Source organism: Chiloscyllium plagiosum, unplaced genomic scaffold (assembly GCF_037043375.1).
Source record: "Chiloscyllium plagiosum isolate Xiang-an unplaced genomic scaffold, Cpla_swu_hap1 HiC_scaffold_5, whole genome shotgun sequence".
Classification (NCBI taxonomy): domain Eukaryota; kingdom Metazoa; phylum Chordata; class Chondrichthyes; order Orectolobiformes; family Hemiscylliidae; genus Chiloscyllium; species Chiloscyllium plagiosum.
The window spans coordinates 20,719,440-20,745,263 of NW_028270143.1; the positions used below are offsets into that span (position 1 = coordinate 20,719,440).

The window sequence follows — 25,824 nt, forward strand, 5'->3', positions numbered from 1 at the left end:
ACCCGCAAGTAGGTTTTCAGTTCCAAATGCAATTTTTACTTGAGGACACTGGAGAACCTACGGAATGTCGCACCTGTAGAATATCATGGAAACTTCAAACAGAGTGAGAAGGAATAGATAATGAGGAGTTGACCATATGCCCATCTCTATCAATAAAGTCACTTCCTGCATACCTTTAATGTTTTGGTCTTCTAGGAATTTACATTGCAAAAAAAGGTTAAAGGTCTTTGTGTGTTAGTGGCCTGATGTCCTACTGTGGACTAGTGTGCTGGGAGTCACAGCTCCCAGAACAACCATTTAAACACTCCCTGTAAAGCAAGTAAAAGAAAACGCAAAAAGGTTTTGCAGCGACCAAATGGTCCACTTCTGTTCCTATTTTTATGAGCTCTCTCACTCTGAGGGCTGCTGGTCATCTACAGTCAAAGTAATCAGAACAAGAAAGTTTCAATCAACCTACAAAGCCATGAGTCTCAATATTGACAGTTCAATAACCGATGGTACCGTGACATCCAATGTAACCATTGCAATGTTCAATTGTCAGCTCTTTGCAAGCTAATCAGAGACTAATCTGTTTAACTTTAAAAAATTTTTTTTTTGGACTCACCTCTTATTTCTAATGTGTGTGTGATGTATTACTACTTCCTACATTTCATCATTTAAAAAAAAACTCACTCTTTGTTAATTCAGGAAAGCCTGGTTAAGTTGGGTCTTTTTAAAACATAACTTTATTTTGGTCTGGGATGGACGTACCAACAAGAGAAAGGATACTTTTTTAAATGAACCTTGTTGTGATTGAAGGGACAGGTCCGCACTTGGGAACTTAACACTTTTTGGCATCCTGTCTGAACTGTTATAAATTGGAGAACATCACCCGGGGACAAGTTGTAACATCCTTTCCATTTAAAAAAAATTGCATGCACTACAGTATCATTTACACTGAGAGTTACTCTTGTTATCACTACGCAAACAACAGTTCTCATGAATTAGCAAAGGGGTTTGTTAATCTTGTAAGGTTCCCCCACTTTGTCACTTTGATCATTTGCATGTGTGTTCTCAGCTTTTTGTCAAAGGACTGCTATTTGAAATAAAATTATGGTTCAGTTTCAAAGTTTTCTCAGCTGACTCTGCTGATCTACACTATTGCCTTTCCTTCAGTTTTTTTGTTTGTTTCTCTGTTCATGAATTAAAAATCTCATCAGACACACATGCAGCGTTTCTCGTCCAAGCTTTCGACTTGCTTCTGCTGAAATGAGTAGCTTTAGATTCATGGAGAAAGTGAGGACTGCAGATGCTGGAGATCAGAGCTGAAAATGTGTTGCCGGAAAAGCACAGCAGGTCAGGCAGCATCCAAGGAACAGGAGAATCGACGTTTCGGGCATAAGCCCTTCCTCGTTCCTGAAGAAGGGCTTATGCCCGAAACGTCGATTCTCCTGTTCCTTGGATGCTGCCTGACCTGCTGCGCTTTTCCGGCAACACATTTTCAGCTTTAGATTCATGTCTAACATTTGGAATTTAAGATCTCCAGTCTTGCCATAGCATTGGGCTCACTGAGTAATCTGACCTCTTCGTAAACATTGATACAGTTTGGGATTCACTTTTGGATCATCATCTAGTTTAAATTTACCTCGGTCTGCAAAGCTTAAAATAATAATGTTGTAGAAAGCAACAAGATCTATCTGACACTTCATGTTCATTTGATGCTTCCATTCTGCAGTCTTCAAAACAATAGTGTGAAATAATTTTCCTCCTTTAAACTTGACTTTGCCAATCTGCTGTAAAGGTGCAAATTGAATCAGCTGAATCTTCAGCCAATGTCTCTAGCAATCATCTTCATTGGATTTAATATCTAGTTTGTCTTCCATCTAGGTAAACATGTGCATGCAAAGTTACAGTTAAAACTCTGTTTTCCCCACATTTGGCGTGTTTTCTCTTGTTTAATGTGATGATCTCTGTAACATTTTAACTTATCCCTAACATTAAGTCTTGACCTTTGTGCTGACCTTCTGTTGCTTTTCTCCTCATTGCTGCATTTAAAATGATTGGATGACTTTTCATAATCGTGCACAGGTTTGAGCTGTTCCTCCACAGTGGACAATTTTGTGTGTTCTTGCGCGTATGTGTTGTAGCTATTGATCTACAGATCTTCTGTACATGTTCAGAGCTTGTTGAGAATCCGATTGTGTTAGCAGGCACACAATAACACTAGGATCTCTTACGTCTAAGGTAATTCTGTCTGTGATGATATCATCTTTCAGGTGCCTGAATTCACAGGATTCTGTGAGCTCTGTTAATGCTATCAGATACCTATCAATGTGCTCCTTTTATCTTGAACTCTAAAGTTTAACTCATACTGTTCATACATATATGTTCAATTTAGACTCAAAGTATGTCTTTAACGCTTTCAAAATTTCAGCAATCTGTATTTTCCATTCTTCAGAGATTTAGGTTGGAAAACACTTTGAACCAGCCTCCAATGATAATAAAAATATCTGGTTTGTCAATTAAATCTGTACCAATCTTACATTTTGGTAATTATGAAAAGAATGTCAATTCTGTTTCATATCTGCCTTCCTTTCAGATGGTAGGGGGATGTTTGTAACTATTATGCGATTCCCACTAATTCAGTTGAAGCCCACTTTGTTTATTTTTGCTTTTCCTTGGCATTTCCATGGCATTTTAGTAGCATTCAGCAACTTTGCTAGATGTGTGTTTTTAGTAATTGTGCTTCTAATCAATTCTTCAAAACTCAATCTCAGCTCTATTTCTACAGTCACTGTTTCATAGTCATAAAGTACAATTTAATTGTATTCTTCCTTTATCAGAGCTGACTGTAAGAAGACTGCCTACAATAACTACCTCATTGCATAAGTCATATGACTATGGCAAGCTAAAAAAAACATTAGCACAGTGTTGCATTTCCACCTAAAGATGTGATATTGTTTCATGCTGTAAGTGAGCTAACTCCAGTAACATATGCTGTGAAACAGTTGTAAATAAATAATATGCCAGTGAATTAATGGAATATGAATTATATCCATTGGTCCTTTGTTGTATGTTAATTTTTACACCATAGGGCCATTGTTTTTAATTGCAAATATGTGGATCCTCATAAACATACCCTACAATCCCAACACCCTTTACAACTACTGCCCGTTTCCAACATTCCTTTCCATTGTAAGGTTTCAAAAAAATTGTTGTCACCTAATTCTGTAACAACCTCTCACACCAGTTCCTATTTGAATCACCAGTTTGGTTTAATACAATCCACAGAAATAAGGCTACTCTGGTCAAAGAGACGAATGATCTATTATGTGTGACTCCAGCCATGTTCATCCACCTTGACATCTCTGTAACTTTTGGCCTGGTCATCTCCACTGCCATTTGTCCACTGTCCATCTAGATCATATAATTTTGTCACCACCCATCTCAACAGAACCCATATTTCCTTCTTCTCCTCCTATGCCTTCTTTGTTATCTCTGATATGCTCTTTTCCCCATGTTATCTACATGTTGCCCTGACAACTTTATTCATAACGAAGAATCATAGAATCATAAAATCCCTACAATGTGGAAACAGGCCATGAGGCCCAACAAGTCCACACCCACCCTCCGAAGAGTATCCCATCCAGACCCACTCCCTAACTCTATTACTCTACATTTCCCAAAATAATGCACCTAACCGAGAACATCCCTGAACTATGGGCAATTCAGCATGGCTATTTCACCAAACTTGCGCATCTTTGGACTGTGGGAGGAAACTACAGCACCCGGAGGAAATCCACGCAGATATGGGGAGAATGTGCAAACTCCACACAGACAGTCACCCAAGGCTGGAACTGAACCCAAGTCCCTGGCGGAGGCAGCAGTGCTAACCACTGAGTCACCATGCTGCCCTGTCATTTTTCATGTATATAATAGCAAGGCATAGTTTAACCTCACCACTACCTTCGATTTCAGATGTGACACAATACTATTTAATTGCCTATTGCATGTCAATTCTAGATGTGCCAGAACCTACTTATTCTGCAATTGCAAGATTTAAGCCAGTCAATAATGCTCACAAGAAATGCCAAATATTAGTACGAATTCCGTCCTTCTTCCTAAATAGCGATTTAAGCTCAGTTCAATGGTATATAACTTTCCTGCACTGTTTATTCCTCAGCCCAGCTTTCCATTTTCAGAAATATTGTATTTTACCACCCTCATCACTACTGCTTAAAGCCTTTTTAATGTATTTGTTTAATCTCCAGTCTTGATTCATCAAATGTCCAATTTACCTGCTCAACCTTTGTGAAAAGCATAACTAAACTACTAAATATGCTAGAAATCTGAAATAAAAACAGAAAATATCAGAAATACACAGCAGGTCAAGTCATATCTGTGGGAGAACCTGGCTGCAAAATGTAAATAAGTCTAAAAAACCCATAATAATGACAGCTGGGTTCATTTATGTGAATTACTTTCCATCTTTTTGGTCACCCAAACATGTTAGGGGAGTCTTGTGCATTAAAATTTTGGTTCAGCCATTTCATACATGTGTCCATAGTTCTAGCAATATCTAAAATCATAGAAAGTTAAAACTCCATGAAGTTTATTAGGTGCAGAGAAGTCAGGATGTTAAGACAAATAATAAATGAATATGGGTAAAATGGTGGGCATTGTCCCAAGTTATCATGCAAATGTTCTCCTTTGTTGAATCTTTTGCATAACTAATGCCTTGAATGGTCACACACACTTCAAGGCATTCCCTTACAGGGCCCTGCATCTCTCACGGTGGTCTGTCCATGTCTTTGGAGAGATCTTCATCAGAGAACTCAATGTTATTCTGCAGTTGCTTTACCCAGGGAATTCCTTTTCTGCAATTCCAGATTGCCAGCACAATGCACAACCACTATCAGGGACACTCTGGCTGAAGCATACCCCTGATCTGGTAAGGAAACTAGACCTCTACTTCATCAGACCTACAGCCTGCTTGATGATAACCCCTGTTGAGCCATTGTTGCCACTGTATCCTGCCATTGTCAGATATCCAGATAGGTATCAGAAAACATCCTTCCAAAGCTCCTCAAGTCTGGCATCTGGGAATTCCTCGACGTATATGATTCCATATGGTCAACTAATTAGTAAAGTTAGATTACATGGGATTCAGGGAGGGCTTGCCAACTGGATACAAAATAGGCTTGATGGTAGGAGACAGAGGTTGGTGGTGGAGGAGGGTTGTTTCTCCAGGCTGGAAGCTTACCACCAGGTCGGTGCTGGGTCCACTTTTGTTTGTCATTTATGTTAATAATTTGGATGAGAATTTAGGAGGGGCATAGTTAATAAGTTTGTGGTTGACACCAAAATTGGTGGTACAGTCGAAGGGATTACAAAGGGATCTTGATCAATTGGGCCAATGGGCTGAGGAGTGACAGGTGCAAGTTAATTTGGATAAATAGGTATTGCACTTTGGTAAAACAAACAAGGGCAGGACTTATACAGTTAATGGTAGGGCCTTGGGTAGTATTGTCAAACAGAGAGATCTGGAGGTTCAGGTACAAAGTTCTTTGAAGGCTGTGTCACAGCTAGATAGGGTGGTTAAGAAGGTATTTAGCATGCTTGCTTTCATTGCTCAGACCTTTGAGTATTGGAGTTGGGACATCAAGTTGAGGTTGTATAGGACATTGGTGAGGCCACCTGACGTACAGTTCTGGTCACTTTGCTCTAGGAAGGATATTATTAAATTGGAGAAGGTTCAGAAAAGACATTGCCAGGACTGGAGGGTTTGAGTCATAGGGAGAGGCTGGACAGGTTGGGACTTTGTTCGCTGGAGTGTCAGAGGTTGAGGGGTGACCTTATTCAGGTTTCTAAAATCATAAAGGGGATTGATACGGTGAATAGCAGAGATTGTTTCCCTAGTGTGGGGGAGTTCAAAACTGTGGGAGAGTTGGGAGAGTGGCATATCATTAAGGTGAGAGGAGAATGATTTAAAAGGGACCTGAGGGGCAACTTTTTCACACTGAAGGTGGTTTGTGTATGGAATGCACTGCCTGGGGAAGTGGTAGATGCAGGTACAGTGCCAGCATTAAAAAGTCATTTGATTAGGCACATGAATAAAATAGGTTGAGAGCGATATGAGCCAAACATATGCGAGTGGGACTAGATCAGTTTTGGGAAACTTGGTCTGCGTCAATAAGTTGGACCAAAGGTTCTGTTTCCATGCTGCATGACTCTGTAACTCTACATGTAAGTCATGACTCCTGCCTAGGATCTGGCACCTACCTGCGGTGTTGCACACCAAATGGAAGTTAATTGAGTGAAAATCCTTTTTATTAAGGAATGTGTACAGCTGGCCTGCTGGCGCCTTTATGTTCAGATGCGGACAGTCTATGATTTAATGTATTCTTGAGAAGCCTGTTATTGCAGCATACTCATATTATAGTGTTCTGAAATGAGATGATGTCAGGAAAGCGATCCAACATCATTGCACAAGCAATTATGTCAGCTCAGATGAAGGATGGACCTATCCAGACAAGGTCATATTCAGCAATCTTTCAGGGTGAAGAACATTTGGCAGAACAGAACACTCTGACAACAGATGATCTACAAAAATTCCAACATTTTAAAAGTCCATCAGTTGCATCCTAAATGCACACAAAATCTCATTAATCCTTTCCTTTTTACCAAACTAAATGACATTGGTTATTTACCCCTCAATTGTACGTTCTTTCACTGTAAATCCTTCCATAACCTTGTTTCATTTTACCACTGTAATACCTTCAGCTATTACAGACCTGGCTGCATGGTCCAGTCTTCCTTCGACAGCTGACTGTGCAATCTGCTCTCCACTATTAGTGGTAACGCCTCAGGTCACAGAGTCCTACAGCACAGAGACAGGTCCTTTGGCCCAAACTGGTCCACGCCAACCAAAATATCTGTCCACGCTAATCCCATTTCCCTGCACTAGGTCCATATCCTTCTAATCCTTTTCTATCCCTATGTTTGTCCAAATGTTTTTAAAATGTTGTTCATATATCCATCTCAACAACTTCTGCTGGCAGCTCATTCCACATGCGTACCACTTTCTGTGTAAAAAAGTTGCCCTAAGGTTCCCTTTTATTCTTTCCCTTCTAACCTTGAACTGATGCCCGCTAGTCCTTTATTCTCAACCCTGGGAAAAAGACTGAGTGCATTCACACTATCCATGCCTCTAATGATCTTATACACCTCTACAACGTTCCCCCCTCAAACTCCTACACTCTAAAGAAAAAAATCCAGCTTGTCCAACCTCTCCCTATAACTCAGACCATTGAGTCCAGGCAACACCTTTATAAATTTCTTGGGCATTCTTTCCAGTCTAATAACATTCTTCCTATAACAAGGTGACCAACACTGAACACAGTACTCCAAATGTGGCCTCACCAATGTCCTGCAATACTGCAACATAACTTCCCAGTTTGTATACTCAATGCCCTAACTAATGAAGGCCAGAGTGCCAAAAAGCCTTCTTCACTGCCCTGTCTACCTGTGACTCTGCTTTCAGAGAACTGTGAACCTGAACTCCAAGATCCCTCAGTTCCACTACAATCCATAAGGACCTACCATTAAGCATGAAACTCCTACCTTGATTTGACTTTCCAAAATGCAAGACCTCACATTTATCTATGTTAAACTTCATTTACCATTTCTCGGCCCTCTTCCCCAGCTGATCAAGGTCCTGCTGCAATTTCTGATAACTTTCCTTACTGTCCACAATACTGCCTATTTTAGTGTCATCTGCAAACTTACTAATCATGCTTTGTACATTCTCATCCAAATTATTGCTATAAATAACAAACCGTAATGGACCCAGTACCCACCCTGAGACTTTCCACTGGTCACAGGTCTCCAGCCAACAAGCATCCTTCCACTATTACACGCTGCTTCCTAGCATTAAGCCAATTGTGTATACAATTTGCCAGCTTGCCCCTGGATTCCATGCGTTCTAGCCTTCCAGAGCAGCCTACCATGTGGAACGTTATCAAAGACCTTAATGAAATCTATAAAGACTACGTCTACCACCCTGCCCTCATCAACCTTCCTGGTTACTTCATCAAAGAACTCTAACTAATTTGTGAAGCACGATCTCCCACTCACAAAGCCATGCTAACTACTCCTAATCAAACCTTGTCTTTCCAAATGCATGTATATCTTGTCCCTCAGAGTCTTCTCAAGTTAGGTACCCACCACAGATATTAAGCTTACAGGTCTATAGTTCCTAAGCTTTTCTTTGCAACATTTCTTGAATTTTGGCCCAACATTCTTTACCCCCCAATCTTTCAGGACTTCATCCGATGCTAACAATGATGCAAAAATATCAGCCAGGGCCCCTGCAATTTCTTCTCTAGCCTCTTGCAATGTTCTTAGATATACCTGGTCAGGACCAGGAGATTTATCCACCTTCATACGTTCTAATATATCCAAAACCTCCTCTTCTGTGATTTGGACCGTCCCCAAGATATGACCACTACCTTCCCCAAGTTCCCAAGTCTTCATATCTTTCTCCATGGTAAACACAGAGGAGAAATATTCATTGAGAACCTTGCCCATCTCCTGTGGTTCTACAGATACATGTCCACTTTGGTCCTTGAGGGGTCCTATTCTCTCTGCAGTTATTCTTTTTCCTTTAATATATTTGAAGTACCTCTTTGGATTCACCCTAATATTCTCAGCCATGGCTATCATGTGCCCCCTTTTCGCCCTGCTGATTTCCATCTTCAGTAAATTCCTATATCCCCTATATACCTCCAGGGATTTCCTTCATTCCAGTTGCCCTGAGTCACGTCTCCTTCTTTTCTCTGGTCAAAGCCTCAATATCTCTCATCCACGGTTCCCTATTCCTCCCAACCTTGCCTTTCATTGTCACAGGAACATATAGACCTTGAACTCTAGCTATCCACTTGCCAGAGATCCCTTTGCCTACAAACAAACTACTCCAATCAACCCCTGCAAGCTCCTATCTAATTCCATCAAAATTCACCTTGCTCCATGTTAGTACTTGAACCTGTGGACCAGTTCTGTCCCTCTCCATAATTATATTAAAATTAATAGAACTATGGTCACTGATCCCAAACTGCTCCCCCATTGTCACCTCCGTCAGTTAACTTGCCCTATTTCCCAAGAATAGATCAGGTTTTGCTCCTTCCTGAGTAGGACCCTCTTTTACTGCTCAAGGAAACTGTCTTGAAATCACTAAACACATTCCACCCCATCTAAGACCTTAACACTCTGGCAGTCCCAGACAACCCTATTGCTCCCACTCTCCTTGCATATTTGTTCCTCCAATTCCCATTGACTATTTGGGGGCCCAATAACATCACCATCCCCTTCTTATTTCTTAGATCTACCCACAAAGCCTCACTAGATGATCATTCAGTTATTTCATCTCTATTGCTGTGATATTCGCCTTAATCAAAAACGCAACTTCCCCTTCCCTCCTTCCACCACCTAATGCACCTGTACCCTGGCACATGAAGCTGTCAGGCCTGTCCCTCCCTTAGCCATGTTTCTGCAATGGTTATAATATCCCAATCCCACGTACCGATCTATGCCCTGAGTTCATCGGACTTACCTGTCAACTTAAATGCAATTTAATCCAAATGGCAATCCTTGCTCCCTGTCATGTCACAGCCGCTATCTCTTCGACCTACTATTCCTGATTACTGAATTTCCTTTGAGCCTCACACTTGCCTCCTTGCTGTTGAAAATCCCAGTCCCCTGCCAATCTAGTTAAACACTACCTTGCAGCAGCAGCAAACCTGTTTGCCAAGATATTGTGCCCCTCCAGTTCAGGTGCAACCCATCCCTCTTGAACAGGTCACTTCTGCCCCAGAAAACATCCAAATGATCTAAACATCTGACTCCACGCCCCCTGTACAATTCTTTACCCACACATTCATCTGCCATATCCTCCTGTTCTTACCCTCACTATCACATGGCACCAGAAATAATCCAGAGATTGTCACCAACAAAGTCCTGGTTTTTAACATTTTTCCTAGCTCTCTAAAATCACTCTGCAGGACCTCATTCCTATTTCTACCTGTCATTTGTGCCAACGTGCACATTGACTTCTGGCTGCTTCCCCTCCCTCTTGAGAATGTTTTGTATCTGCTCTGAGACATCCTGGTCCCTGGCACCAGGGAGGCAATACACCATCCTGGATTCCCGTTTGCAGCCACAGCATTGTCTACCTGTTCTCCTTACTATGAAATCCCCTATCACTAAGGTCCTGTTTACCTTTACCTTTTCCCACTATGCCCAGAGCCGATCATAGCGTCATCAACCTGGCTACTGCTGCTTTCCTTGAACGGTCATCCCCCCAACAGTATCCAAAATGGTATACTTGTTTTTGAGGGGAATGGCCACAGGGAACTCCTGCACGTTCTGCCTATTCCCTTTGCTTTTCCTGGTGGTCACCCAGCTACTCTCTGCCTGCATCTTAGGTGTGACCACCTCAATAAAACCTATGAAGCAGTCAGCATCCGATATCCAACTGGACGCACTCAGTCTGACTCAAGATTGGAATACAGACAGACTCTAACCTCACACCTTTAATACATTGCCTTAGCTGAGATGTCACTTTTTAAAAAATAAAACCTTGTTATCCCAAGAATGTGACTTAAAAGAAGTTCTGGGATTTACATATTAATGAAACAAAACCTGCAACCCATTCTAAAAGACGAAAGACTTAACAGCAATCTAAATTTGTTCAATATGTCGTTTTAATTGCATGGCACTGCGATCTTTTGCTACAAATTCTGTCTTATGGTCCTGCCCCATTAGTTACCTGATGAAAGAGCAAGCTAGTGCTCCCAAATAAAGCTGTTGGACTATAATCTGGCGTTGTGTGATTTTTAAGTAGTGTAGTGTGATTTTTAACTTTGTCCAACACCGGCACTCCTTATACTTCGTACAGCATTTCAAGTGCCTCATCCTATCGCACCCACATTAAAGAATAACTTTTTACCAAAGTGCCTTGCATGTTGCGACGTTGCCTCTCAGAAGACGTGTAACTATATACCGCTGTTTCAGTTCCCACTTGGCTACAGCTGGGCTAGCCTCAGCCACATCCTTCCTCCTGCCAATTGATTGGCGGCTTGTGCTGTCCGTCAGAATACGGTAGTTGCTCAAAGTGAAAGCAGCAGAAAGCTGCAAACGTTAGAGAGAGCGGTAGAATGGGAGTTTTCGGCACCAGCGGGAACATTAACTCCACTCTTCCAGGTAAACGCTACTTCTCTACTCCCTGTTAGGAAGAGCACATCGGGATAGTAGTCGGTTGTGTTAGCTTTCGTCTTACTCTGTGAAAGAGGGGGATTCCTTTGTGGGGGAATACGCTTTCCTCGCTTATTTCAAACCTTTTGGGTTTTTAAGGTGCATTTGCTTACATAACGCAGATTCACTGAGAATGTGACTGGTACCAGCTGGATGCGATATTCGTTAAGTAAATAAGCTAAAGGAACAGTAAGTGATTAGGTTGTGGAAAAGAAAAAATAATCCATCTAGAATCCAGTAAAGATAACCTTTAAAATAAAATCTTTGAAATTTCATACATTTTTAAACACCACCCAGACCTTTCTAAGTTAAGACCTTTTTTTTTTAAAACATGTTTCTCAGCAGTTTTATGTATTATTCCCTTGCTGGTTTTCTTTTCCTGTCACCAAGTTGAAGTTTTACAAAAGTAAAACACCTTACTTTTGTTGTGGTCATGATCCCTTCATGGCCTCTGTCCTGCCAATTCCCATAATTGCTCCAGTGCCGCACCCTTACAACAAACTTTCTGCTTCTTTGGATATGATCTCTGAATTAAACCAAGGTGATGTCCTTCTGAGGTGGACATAAGAGATACTGTGGTTGACCTCCCACGTTTTCCACTCAGTAAACTTGATTAGAATCCCTACAGTGCGGAAACAGACCATTTGGCCCAACAAGTCCACACCAGCCCTCAGAAGAGTAACCCATCTAGATCCATTCCTCTAACCTATATTTACTCCTGACTAACGTGGAGAAAGGATAGAAATGGAGAGGTCTAGGAAGGGGAGTGAGGAGTCTGAGACGGTCCAGGTAAATTTGAGGTCGGGGTAGAAGGTGTTAGTAAAGTGGATGAACTGCTCAACCTCCTCGTGGGAGCACGAGGTAGCGCCGATACAGTCATCGATGTAGCAGAGGAAAAGGTGGGGGGTGGTGCCAGTGTAGCTGCGGAAGATGGACTGTTCCACATATCCGATGATGAACCCTCCAACGACAAGGGATGAATGCAGATTTCTCCAGCTTCCTCATTTCCCCTCTCCCCCCCCCCCTTATCTCAGTCCCAACCCTCTGACTCAGCACCGCCTTCTTGACCTGCAATCTTCTTCACGACCTCTCCGCCCCCACCCCCTCTCCGGCCTATCACCCTCACCTTAACCTCCTTCCACCTATTGCATTCCCAACACCCCTCCCCCAAGTCCTTCCTCCCTACCTTTTATCTTAGCCTGCTTGGCACACCTTCCTCATTCCTGAAGAAGGGCTTATGCCTGAAACGTCGATTCTCCTGCTCCTTGGATGCTGCCTGACCTGCTGCGCTTTTCCAGCAACACATTTTTCAGCTTCTGACTAATGCACCAAACACTATGGGCAATTTAAACATGGCCAATTCTCATGAACTGCACATCTTTGGACTGTGGGAGGAAATCCATGCTGACACAGGGAGAATGTGCAAACTCCACACAGACTGTTGCCCGAGGTGGGAATCGAACCTCGGTCACTGCCACTGAGCCACCTTGCCGTCCCAACTTGAGGTCATCCAACACTTGTAGTTCATGTTCTTACTTGCCTTTTCACCTTTTCACTTTTCATTTTGTCTCGCTGTCTATTATTGGCTCCCAGTCAAGTAAAAGTTTTATAAAATCATGAGGGGCATTGATAGGGTAAATAGACAAGGTCTTTTCCCTCGGGTGGGGGAGTGTAAAATTAGAGGGCATAAGTTTAAGGTTAAGAGGGGAAAGATATAAAAGGGACCTAAGTTGCAACTTTTTCATGCAGATGGTGGTGCGTGTATGGAATGAGCTGCCAGAGGAAGTGGTGGAGGCTGGTACATTTACAACATTTAAAAGGCATCTGGTTGGTTAGATGAGTAGGAGGGGTTTAGCAGGATATGGGCCAAATGCTGGCAATGGGATGAGACTTATTTAGGATATCTTGTTTACATAGATGAGTCGCACCAAAAGGTCTGTTTCTGTGTTGTACAGATCTATGATTAGTAACTTAAATGCTTAACATTGTTTTCAATTCACTTCATGGTCTCACCTTTCACTATCTTTTATAATCTCCTCCAGCCTCGCAAGTTTCAATATTTACAATCAACTTACAGCAATCGCTAGAGCCAATTGGCCTGACCTTGTTACTGGTAGGATTTTAGAGTCCATTATTAAGGGTGACATTGCAGAGTACTTGGAAGTGCATGGTAAAATAGGATGGAGCCAGCACGGCCTCATTAAAGAGAGGTAATGCCTGACAAATCTGTTAGAATTATTTGAGGAAGTAATGAGCAAATTAGATGAAGGAGAGCCAGTGGACATAGAACAGTACAGCGCAGAACAGGCCCTTCAGCCCACGATGTTGTGCCGACCATTGATCCTCATGTATGCACCATATGCATGTGACCATATGCTTGTCCAGCAGTCTCTTAAATGTCCCCAATGACCTTGCTTCCACAACTGCTGCTGGCAACGCATTCCATGCTCTCACAACTCTCTGCGTAAAGAACCCACCTCTGACATCCCCTCTATACTTTCCTCCAACCAGCTTAAAACTATGACTCCTCGTGTTAGCCATTTCTGCCCTGGGAAATAGTCTCTGGCTATCGACTCTATCTATGCCTCTCATTACCTTGAATACCTCAATTAGGTCCCCTCTCCTCCTCCTTTTCTCCAATGAAAAATGTCCGAGCTCAGTCAACCTCTCTTCATAAGATAAGCCCTCCAGTCCAGGCAGCATCCTGGTAAACCTCTGAACCTTCTCCAAAGCATCCATATCTTTCCTATAATAGGGCGACCCAAACTGGACGCAGTATTCCAAGTGCGGTCTAACCAAAGTTTTATAGAGCTGCAACAAGATCTAACAACTCTTAAACTCAATGCCCCTGTTAATGAAAGCCAAAACACCATATGCTTTCTTAACAACCCTGTCCACTTGGGTGGCCATTTTAAGGGATCTATGTACCTGCACACCAAGATCCCTCTGTTCCTCCACACTGCCAAGAATCCTATCCTTAATCCTGTACTCAGCTTTCAAATTCGACCTTCCAAAATGCATCTCCTCGCATTTATCCATCTGCCACCTCTCAGCCCATCTCTGCATCCTGTCAGTGTCCCGCTGCAGCCGACAACAGCCCTCTATACTGTCAATGACACCTCCAACCTTCGAGTCGTCTGCAAACTTGCTGACCCATCCTTCAATCCCCTCATCCAAGTCATAATAAAATTTACAAACAGTAGAGGCCCAAGGACAGAGCCCTGTGGAACACCACTCACCACAGACTTCCAGGCAGAATATTTTCCTTCCACTACCACTCGCTGTCTTCTGTTGGCCAACCAATTCTGTATTCAGACAGCTAAGTTCCCCTGTATCCCATTCCTCTTGACCTTCTGAATGAGCTTACCATGGGGAACCTTATCAAATGCCTTGCGGAAGTCCATATACACCACATCCACAGCTTGACCCTCATCAACTTTTCTAGTCACATCCTCAAAGAACTCAATTAGGTTTGTGAGGCATGACCTGCCCCTCACAAAGCCGTGTTGACTGCATTTAATCAAGCCATGCTCTTCCAGATGGTCATAAATCCTATCCCTCAGAATCCTTTCTAACACCTTGCAGACGACAGACGTGAGACTTACTGGTCTGTAATTGCCGGGGATTTCCCTATTTCCTTTCTTGAAGAGAGGAATTACATTTGCCTCTCTCCAGTCCTCAGGTACGACTCCAGTGGAGACCGAGGATGCAATGATCTTCGCAAGTGGTGAAGCATTTGCATTTCTCGTTTCCCAAAGCAGCCGAGGACAAATCTGGTCTGGGCCTGGCGACTTGTCAATCTTAATGTTTGACAAAATTTTCAGCACATCAATTCCTCTATCTCTATCCATTCCAGCATGCACACCTGCTCTTCAAAATTCGGAGATGCTGGTGTTGGACTGGGGTGTACAAAGTTAAAAATCACACAACACCAGGTTATAGTCCAACAGGTTTAATTGGAAGCACACTAGCTTTCGGAGCGACGCTCCTTCATCAGGTGATTGTGGAGGGCTCGATCGTAACACAGAATTTATAGCAAAAATTTGCAGTGTGATGTAACTGAAATTATACATTGAAGAATTGATTGTCTGTTAAGCCTTTCATCTGTTAGAATACTGTGATAGTTTCACTTCTTTCATGTGTAAATCACAAAACCCTTTTTTTAAAGTTGCATTCTCGGATTAGCTGTTAACAATGGTGATAGCTAGACGATATGTTGAAGGTGTTAGCCCCCTGTGTTCTCTGTCTATGACCTGTTGTTTAGATTGATTCTAATCTAAAAAGTGGGATAACAGAGTATCACAGCTATTTATGTTATACATTAAGGATCTGGATGAAGGAATTGAGGTTATTGTTGCTAAGTTTCCAAATGAAGCAAAGAAAGGTGGAGCGACAAATGGTGTTGAGGAAGTGGGGAGGCCGCAAAAGGACTTGGACATATCTAGATGAGTGGGCAAAGAAGTGGCAGGTGGAATACAAAATGGGAAAGTATAAGGTTGTGTACTTTGGTGGAAAGAATAGAGGCATGGACTCTTTTCTAAATAGGGAAAGGCTTTGGAAATCTGAAGAACAAAAGAATTTGGAGTCCTAGCTCAGGACTGTCTTGAGGTTAACATGCAGGTTCATTTGGCAGTTAGGAAATCAAAGCTGAAAATGTGTTGCTGGAAAAGCGCAGCAGGTCAGGCAGCATCCAAGGAACAGGAGAATCAACGTTTCGGGCATAAGCCCTTCTTCAAAAGCAATGTAAGCATTCATTTCAAGAGGGTGAGAGTACAAGAGTAGAGACGTACTGGTGAGACTGTATAAGGCTCTGGTTAGACTGCATTTGGAATATTGGGAACAGTTTTGAGGCCAATATCTAAACAACGATGTACTAGAAATGGAGGGGGTCTAGAGGAGGTTTAGAAGAATGATGCCAGGGATGAAGGGCTTGTCATATAAGGAACAATTGAGGACTCTGGACCTGTACTCAATGGAGTTAAGATTGAAGAGGGGAATCTGATTGAAACTTACATGACACTGAGAGGCCTCGCTTGAGTGGATGTTGAGAAGATGTTTCCATTGGTAGGAGAGACTAGGACCTGAGGGCACAGCCTCATAATGAAGGGATGACTCTTTGGAACTGAGATGAGGAATTTCTTCAGAGAGAGGATAGTTCATCTATGGAATTCGTTGCTGTAGAATGTTGTAGAGGCCAAGTATATATTTATTGCATTTAAGACAGAGATAGATAGGTTCTTGATTAGTAAAGTAATCAAGGATTGCTAGGAGAATGGATTTGAGAAACACATCAGCCATGATTGATTGGCAGAGCAACTTTGATAGGCTAAATGTCCTAATTATGCTCCTATATCATAGGGGCAGCACAGTGGCTCAGTGGTTAGCACTGCTGCCTCACAGTGCCAGGGACTCTGGTCAATTCTAGCCTCGGGCGACTGTGTGGTATTTGCACATTCTCCCCGTGTCTGCATGGGTTTCCTCTGGGTGCTCTGGTTTCCTCCTACAGTCCAAAGATGTGCAGGTCAGGTGGATTGGCCATGCTTAAATTGCCCATAGTGTTCAGTTTTGTGTAGGTTAGGTGCATTAGTCAGGAGCAAACATAGGGTAGGGGGAATAGGTCTGCTTGGGTTACTGTTCAGAGGGTCAGTGTGGACTTGTTGGGCCTGTTTCCACACTGTAGGGATTCTAATTCTAAAAGATCTTATGGTCTGTTTTAAAAAATTCTCAAGGTCAGGTTCGTAGGAGAGTAGTCTGACACAGAACAAACGACCAAGAGGCGAGACTGCTAGAATATGGGCATTTTATTCCCCGCAGTGTCGCACAACGGGTCTGGTTTATGCTCACTCTACATGTTACAAAAACTGGGAGCCGTCAGTTCTTGTAGAGCGGTTGCCAACAACCCACGCTCGGCGGTTAAACGTAACCCCGGAGCAGACTCACCGAACTGGAGACTTTTCCAGCTTTTTATTCTTTTCCAGATATAAACATTCATGTGAACAGCAGAGCAAGGCTAAAAAACACATTCCATTCTGGTTACATACAGATAAGAAGATTCACACGGGACTAAGCAACACCTCCATTCCGGTTAGATTCACACATGTATTGGGACATAATTTTTAACCGTTTCACCACATTCCACTGCTTGGAATTTTACACCACATGGTCTAACTAGTTCTGGTCTCCTCCATGGTTGAGAATTTGGTGCTGGTAAAGCACATCAGGTCAGGCAGCATCCAAGGAGCAGGAGAATCAACGTTTCAGGCATACACCCTTCAGGAATGCCCGAAACGTTGATTCTCCTGCTCCTCGGATGCTGCCTGACCTGCTGTGCTTTTCCAGCATCACACTCTCAACGCTGATCTCCAGCATCTGCTGTCCTCACTTTCTCCTGGTCTCTTCACCATGCCTAATTTTAATAGGGAGAAAGTGAGGATGGCAGATGCTGGAGATCAGAGTCAAAAGATGTGCTGGAAAAGCACAGCTGGTCAGGCAGTATCCAAGGAGCAGGAGAATCGACGTTTCGAACATAATCCCTCCTGCTACTCGGATGCTGCCTGGCCGGTTACTTTTAATTGCTCCACTATAGGTGCTGTGCCTTCAAAGGTCTATGACTGTAGTCCTGGAATTCATTTTCTAAACTTATCTAGCTTCTTTTAAAACTCCCCTTAAAACGAACCCAAATAATTCAATGTTGTTTGTACCTAATTCTGTTCTACAAAGCTCAGCTGAAGAAGCTTAGGATATTTAATAAATTAAAGGTGCTATAAAACTGTTGCTTCTGCTGTTGTTCAAAGAGAACAGCAGTTCTTTCAGTATCCTGGTCTAGTAATAAAGAGCTTTGAAAGATGTTATACAAATATAATTTAATTTGTTTTTCACCCCACGTGACTGGTCAGGCAATCAGTTCACCAAATCAGCAAAGGTAACAGCACCGTAGGGGAATAAAGTAAAAGGGAAGATTGTTTATAAAAGCATTTATGTCGAGTGGCTATGGGTGTGATGAAAGGCTGTGAGGCCACTTTTATTTGATCACTTGTGACTTTTTATTCCTTTCCAAATATTATTCCAGCAACTATGTTCAATTTGTTGCTCCTTTGTGTCCCAGCCAGTTGCTAGTGAAATTTAATTGTATGTACTATTTGCTGTATAAATAAATAAAGAAATTCAGATGCTGAAAATCTAAAATATACTGATACAAGTTCATAACAGACACCTGTGATTGAAAGGCAAAAAGAAATGAGTTAGAGATTTTTAAAAAATACTTTAGTCCTGTTACCAGATGAATTCTGATAAAGAATTCACAATCAGTATGTCATGCTCACTCATTTTGCTCTACTGACATCCGCTGCATTTCCAAACGACCACATTCCATTTGATAAATATCTGATATTATGACTGTGTTTAAATAATGTATTCTTTTATTTGTTCAGTGGCAGAACTCAGTGGCCAAATATACTGTGCCCAACATGTACTGATTTTTCAGCTGTAGAGATCATGTTTGCTGTGTGCATTTGGCATTGGAAACAGAAGACAGAAAATTTGTCTCCCCACCTCCCTGCCATGAGTCTTTTATCATGTCCACACAGCTCCAGTGTCAATTTTGTTGTAGGTATCCTCTGCACACTTCGAGGGGCTAAGAAGCATGTTTTAGGCAGTCTCTTCTAAGTTCCATCCTTATAACAGTGAAGTTGCAGCAATGTTCTGCAGGCTGTTAGATAATTGCTTTTGTTTTTCTGTGTCCAATACCATATCAATGAAAGGAGAGGGCTCTTGGACACAGTATGCTGGTTGCTGACACCAATAAGGCATCCCCATTGCACAGCGGCAGGGCATTATGCAGCAGCTCACACCTCCACAAGTACTATCGTCAAGCAAACCATTGGCTTGCTGAAAATGTGGTTTTTTTTTAATGTTTTGGCTGGTCTGGAAGGACTCTGCAGAATGTAGCAAAAGGTGTACCAAAAAGTCATGGTCTGCAGTGCACTGCACAACTTGTCCATGCAGTGTGAGATGCATTACAACAGGACAGTAGGCAGGAGCAGCACTTCTCAGATGAGAATGAATTGAATGAGCCTAAGGAGAATGCCATAAAATAGCTTGACCCTTCACTGAATGCCAGGCCCGTGGAAAAGTGTGCGAGGAATACTGTGGAAAAACCCATATATACCTGACTCGCTCAAGTGAGGTAACTAAATAAACACGGTCCCATCACTAAAGCTTTATTGCTGTTCGGGATGTGTTTCGCAATGACTTTCTGCTGATATTACATCTCAATCTGTGTCCTTTCATGAAGTCAAAGCATCATACAGCATGGAAACAGACCCTTCGGTCCAATCAGTCCATGCCAACTATAATCCCAAACTAAACTAGCCCCACCTGCCTGTGCTTTATCCATATCCCTCCAAACATTTCTTATTTATGTATTTATCTAAATGTATTTTAAACGTAACTGTACCTGCATCCACCACTTCCTCTGGAAGTTCATACCACACGTGTGTGTAAAAAAGAATTGCCACCATGACCTTAGGGGTAACTTTTTCACGCAGAGAGAGGATGGAATGAGCTGCCAGAGGAAGTGGTGGTGGCTGGTACAATTGCAACATTTAAAAGGCATCTGGATGGAGATATGGGCTGAATGCTGGCAGGCGGGACTAGATTGGGTTGGGATGGACGAGTTGGATCGAAGGGTCTGTTTCTCTGCTGTACATCTCTATGACTGTCATTTTTAAATCTTTCTCCTCTCGCCTTAGAGATATGCCCCACCCTAGGGGAAAAAAAATCTGTCATCCACTTTAACTCTGATTAAGGTCACCCCTCAATCTCTTACATTCCCATGAAAAAGGTCCCAGCCTATCCAGTCTCTCCTAAACCTTCCATTCTTGGCATAAATGTCTCCAGATTAATAATATCCTTCCTATAGAAGGGTGACCAGAACTGGACACCAGTATTGCAGAAGAAGCCTCACCAACGTCCTGTACAACCTCAACATAATATCCACTTAGTGATTGGAGCTTTGTTCTCCATCACTTGTGCAAGGCACATTTACTGTGACATAGACCACAGTCCCATTCTGAGCGTGGGACAGAGCAGGACACCGGTGTCCAATAGCTTTCTGGATTTTACAGACCTCAGCTACCAGATCTGCCATCAGGACCTGGGACTTGTGTACAACGTGTCCCTGATTCTGAGTGTGACCTCTGCACGACCTTTCTGACTAACTGCTGGTAGTGGCTGTGGAAGAGGCAGTGCATCCTCTAGGTCATCAACCCCAAAATCTTGCATTGCCAGTAGCAGAGAGCCAAAAAAAAACAACTAAGGATACTCTGTGTCCTCATGCATCACATTTTCTTGTTTGCCTCCTCTGTGCCCATATGGCAACACCAAATTGGGTATATTCTCACACTTAACACCTGACCTTTACAGCCTTGTCATCTATAATTGCTCCTGCAATCTACATTGCCTTTCTCTGTACAGAGCTGAACAGCTTCGGATCAGACACTCTACTGCTAATGCTTGACCTGTTCCCTTACATTGTGGATCTGTTTGTCCTAAATGATTGCGCCCAGACTTAATGACGTCCTGTGACAACCTATCCTCTTGTCTGCTCGCAGAAGCTAAATTGTAGTCTGTCATGACCGCGATTGCGAAGTGGTACTTATGCCATTGATACGTTCACTCACCTGGCCCAACTGTCTGGTTGCAAAGTAACATTTCTTGTTGACTCTACAAAAAGTCTTTATTAACATACTGCTGTGCCACTTAACTGGCATTTCAGAGCAGGTTTTTGATTCTTTACCTGCACAGGACTCAGGTTCTTTGACAGACCCCATAATTGCTCACTTCCTCTGCAATTACCTTCATAGCTGCTTTGGTCAAGCAGAGGGTGTGGAAGATAATCTGCAGACAGTCACCAATCTGTGGGTTTCTTTTAAATGTTTTAAGTGTTTATAATGGTTTACTAACTGTCATGTCTTTTAATTTCTTTTCCCAATCTAACTTGGTTAATTCTTTCTTGTATCTCTGTGACGTGCATTCAACAGATATAAGGATCTTGTTTTGGTTCAAAGTCCCTACAATTGGTCCAAATAGAATATGATGGTTTCAGGGTTATTTCACAATTCTGTTCAGTACTGAGTGAATACATGACTATTGACAAGTTCCTCTAAGGCACATATTGTTCTGACTTGGTACTGTAGTGTTGCTCCTTCACTTTTGCTAGGCCAAGACTCCCTCCCTCAGCACTGTAGATGCACCGTGTACCACTATACCAACAGCAGTAAAGAAATGGACTCAGTGACACCTTTTCGATTGAAATTAGGAACAGGCATAAATAATAGTTTTACTAGCATTTGCCATATCTCAAGGACAACTGATATTTTTCAAAAAAAGGTGAGGTACAAGAAAGATCTTCACTGAATTTTATGTAGACCTTTACTGAGGTGTATTTATGGACATCTAAGTACATTGTCAGGCTAAGTTAATGTCATCCTGTGTGACTGAATTATTTGCCAACACTGATCTTTCAACTCAGCAATGAAAAATAGGTATTTGGGTGAAATCTTGCAGGGCTACAGTAACTACAGAATTTAATTCTAACAAAATTCATTGCCTTTGAAGGTGACAAAAGGGAGGGCAGAAAAAACGATGGGGTATAAGATATTCTTACTTCCATGTAGAAGCACATTATTACTTAGGTATTATTTGAAATGCAAATACCTTTAGTCTTGTGTTACAACCCTCTCTCTTGATCTGGTGTTACTGATGAACAACGTAAAACAAAGATGTTCAGAATCTGTACAATTAAAGCCAATAGTGTGTGGTCCCAAGCTTTAGATACACAAACTTGAGAAATTCCATTGACATTTTGTGATCTGTTGTACCATTTACTTCTGTGGAGGTAATGGAATAATTCAATGTTAATGAATTACTGATGTCTTGCTGACTGCCACCTGTTATTCTATTGTTATTATGTTGTTTGCTAGTACATGGCCGACTATTTCCTGGTACTTGGAAAATTATCATTATGTGGTGTGCTTTTATGAATTCATGAGCTCATAATGTCCTTCAACCAGTTTGGCCTTTTGACCTGCAATTAAAAACTCTTAACAAATTAATAAATTAGTTGCCCTGGATGTGGTGCAGTGGATTACCACACCAACACTGTGATCAGGAATGGAGAATCACTGGCTTGTGCTTCCATTGTTTCTCATTTTGCTGAATTAACGATTGAACTTGATTGCTTTGTAGAGAGGGGCTATTACACACCTTCTCATTATTGACTGAGGCATTGGGCAATGCCAGTCAGTAATGATGTCTTTTGTACTGGTGTGGAGCTGGAAATTCAGGTTGGTCATAATTATTGAATGCTGAATTGTCCAGAAATTCCAATTAGCGTCAGGAACCCTCTTTCCAACTCTTATCGTATTTTTTTTTTAAATTCACACATCTTTTGGATGACTTCTGTACTGGAGATTTCTGGAAAGGGGTCTCTTATTATGAACCTGTCCAGGAATCCACAAATCTAGCAGTGGAGAAGAGCATGGTCAAAATAGTGCCTCCTAAAACTTAGTGCCTTACTGTAATGTTTAAATGTCCAGCAGAGACTTTGCAAGCATTTATGAGAGAGTATGTATGTAAAGTGAGGCAAAGGTTGGGAGTCGGAGGGGTAGGTTGTGGTTACCGGGGAGATGTGTGAATATGTGCTTAATGGGGATCAGGAGCATTGGTATTGGGATGGTGGAACTATATCCAATTGGTTCCGTGGGAAGTGGATGCGGAGTCCGGTTTGACTGGGTTAAGTGTGCAGATGGTAGTGGCTTGGTGGTGTTGGATCTGACAAGGTCCAGTCGGTGGGAGGCATTGGTGTCACTTCTATCAGGGCCAGATCGGGTCAGGAGCTCCGGGAGTTTGAGTCCATCAAGTTGGGGAGTCTAATTGAGGTGGATCAATAGTTTGAGAGTTCAACTAAACAGTTAGCCAAAGATTAGAGCAGGTTTTAACCTTCTAGCTTTACCTTGTGGCTATTTTGGATAAGTGAGTCAGAACCTTCTGAATTTTCTGACTTTAAGGGGCTTTTTTTTAAAGAGGGTTCCCATCAGAATTTTTAATTTGTTAGGTAATTTCCTCAGAGTCGAGTGAGATTTTTACACAATCATAATGCAGAACTTCAATCTGCATTACTACAATGACTTTCTCTCCCTTTGTATAGTGAAATCTAAAACTTTTCTAAAACTTTTTAAGTGAATTAACATGCATCCGTCGCTGTCGGATTATAAAGGTTTCCTTGAAATGTAAATGATCAACTCATTTGACAGCAAGTTTGAAGACATACGAGTATGAAGTGGTAATGGCAACTTTGAGTGAGGAAGTTGTAAACTTTGGTGACATTTCCTCCCAGTAACTGAAGCTCTGGAACACACTAAACTACGAATCATGCGAAAAAGATTGTTCCAATGTTCCGTTAAAATTAAATCTCGCATATCAGATTGTGAGAAATGGCCTGTGTATTAAAGGAGTGCACATCCTTTGTTTCCCAAGTTATCTTTGTCTGCTGATTTCATAGAATTCCTACAGTATGGAAACAGGCCTTTTGGACAAACAAGTCCACCCCGACCCTCTGAAGAGTAACCCACCCAAGACCCATTCCCCCACCACTCTACATTTACCCATGATTAATACCTCAAACTTACACATCCCTGATCACTGTGCCCAATTTAGCTAACCTGCACATCTTTGGCTTGTGGGAGGAAACTGGAGCATCCAGAAGAAACCCACACAGACACTGGGAGAAATTACAAACTCCACATAGACAGTCTCATTCCCGAGATGGGAATTGAATCGGAGGGGATCCCTGGCACTGTGACGCAGCAATGCTAACCACTAAGCCACCGTGCAGCCCTGATTTATTTTTGGAGATTTTTTAAAATGTTGGGATTACGCTTGAATGCACTTTTCTCAGACTGTTCAAGAAATGTTCACTGATGTCCTGTAGGGAAGTGAACTGCCATCCTTACCTGAACTAGCCTACATGTGACTCCACTAGGAGAAAGTGAGGACTGCAGATGCTGGAGATCAGAGCTGAAAAATGTGTTGCTGGAAAAGCGCAGCAGGTCAGGCAGCATCCAAGGAGCAGGAGAATCGACGTTTCGGGCATAAGTCCTTCTTCAGGAATGAGGAGGGTGTGCCAAGCAGGCTAAGATAAAAGGTAGGGAGAAGGGGCGTTGGGAATGCGATAGGTGGAAGGAGGTTAAGGTGAGGGTGATAGGCCGGAGAGAGGGTGGGGGCGGAGAGGTCGGGAAGAAGATTGCAGGTCAAGAAGGCGGTGCTGAGTCCGAGGGTTGGGACTGAGATAAGGTGGGGGGCGGGGAAATGAGAAAGCTGGAGAAATCTGCATTCATCCCTTGTGGTTGGAAAGTTTCTAGGCGGAAGATGAGGCGCTCTTCCTCCAGGCGTCGTGTTGCCATGGTCTGGCGATGGAGGAGGCCAAGACTAAGGATGCAAGTAAATTGCATGTATAGGACAATACTTACAGCTTCCATTTCCTAACAGAGGGGACACTGATCACTGTGGACATACAATGTTCTCTTTTATGCCCTTTAAGTTAAGGTTAGAAATCTAATATGAATCCAGTCCTTTTGTGTAGAAAGTACTGTTCATGAATAGTTTGTGAGAAAAAATACTAACAGAACTAGTAACTTAAATGCAAAACAATGGTGGCATCCTATGCCCTATAATTCACCAAAGGAGGCCTTTGAATTTTTTTGTTTTTAGAAAACTGATGATCTGAACATAAAACATGGAAAATAGAACAGTTCAACAAGGAACAGGCCCTTCCCTGTCTGTGCCAACCTTTAATGCCTTTCTAAATTAATCCCAACTGCCTGCAAATGGTCTGTATCCCTCTATTCCCTGCCTGGTCATGTATGTGTCTAACTTCCTCTTAAATTATGCTGATTATCTGCTTCTACCACCTCCCTGGCAGCACATTGATGGCACCAATCATCCTTTGTTTTAAAAAAAACCTATCCCCCCTCGTGTTTGATATTTTCACCCTGGGAAAAAGTCGCTGAGTATCCACCATATCCATGCCTCTCATTATTTTATACACTTCTATCAGGTCATTCCTCAGCCTCTGATGCTCGAGCAAAAATAATCTAAATTTGTCCACTGTCTAGTCCAATCCAGGCAACATCCTCTCCCTCTCCAAGACCTTGACATCCTCACTATAGTGTGGCAACCAGAACTTCACAAAGCATTCTAAATGTGGCCTAACTAAAGTCTTATACAGCTGCAACATGACAGGATAACTTTTATACTTTGAAGATGCTGGTGTTGGACTGGGGTGGACAAAGTTAAAACTCACACAACACCAGGTTATAGTCCGACAGGTTTGATTGAAAGCACTAGCTTTCCGAGCACTGCTCCTTCAACAGGTGTTTTTGAAGTACACAATTGTAAGACACAGAATTTATAACAAAAAGTTTACAGTGTGCTGTAACTGAAATTATACATTGAAAAATACCTTGATTGTTTATT

The 25,824-nt window shown here is 42.2% G+C and overlaps 1 protein-coding gene across 1 annotated transcript in view; it reads left to right on the forward strand.

Moving 5' to 3' along the window:
* The first annotated feature begins 11,135 nt into the window (after positions 1-11,135).
* LOC122549738 (inactive ubiquitin thioesterase OTULINL-like) overlaps positions 11,136-25,824 on the forward strand; it is a 48,649-nt gene continuing 33,960 nt past the window's right edge. Inside the window, exon 1 of the mRNA XM_043689661.2 lies at positions 11,136-11,238. Within this exon, the coding sequence (XP_043545596.1) occupies positions 11,193-11,238 (46 nt within the window). The 5' untranslated portion in view covers positions 11,136-11,192. The remainder of the gene's footprint in view (positions 11,239-25,824) is intronic.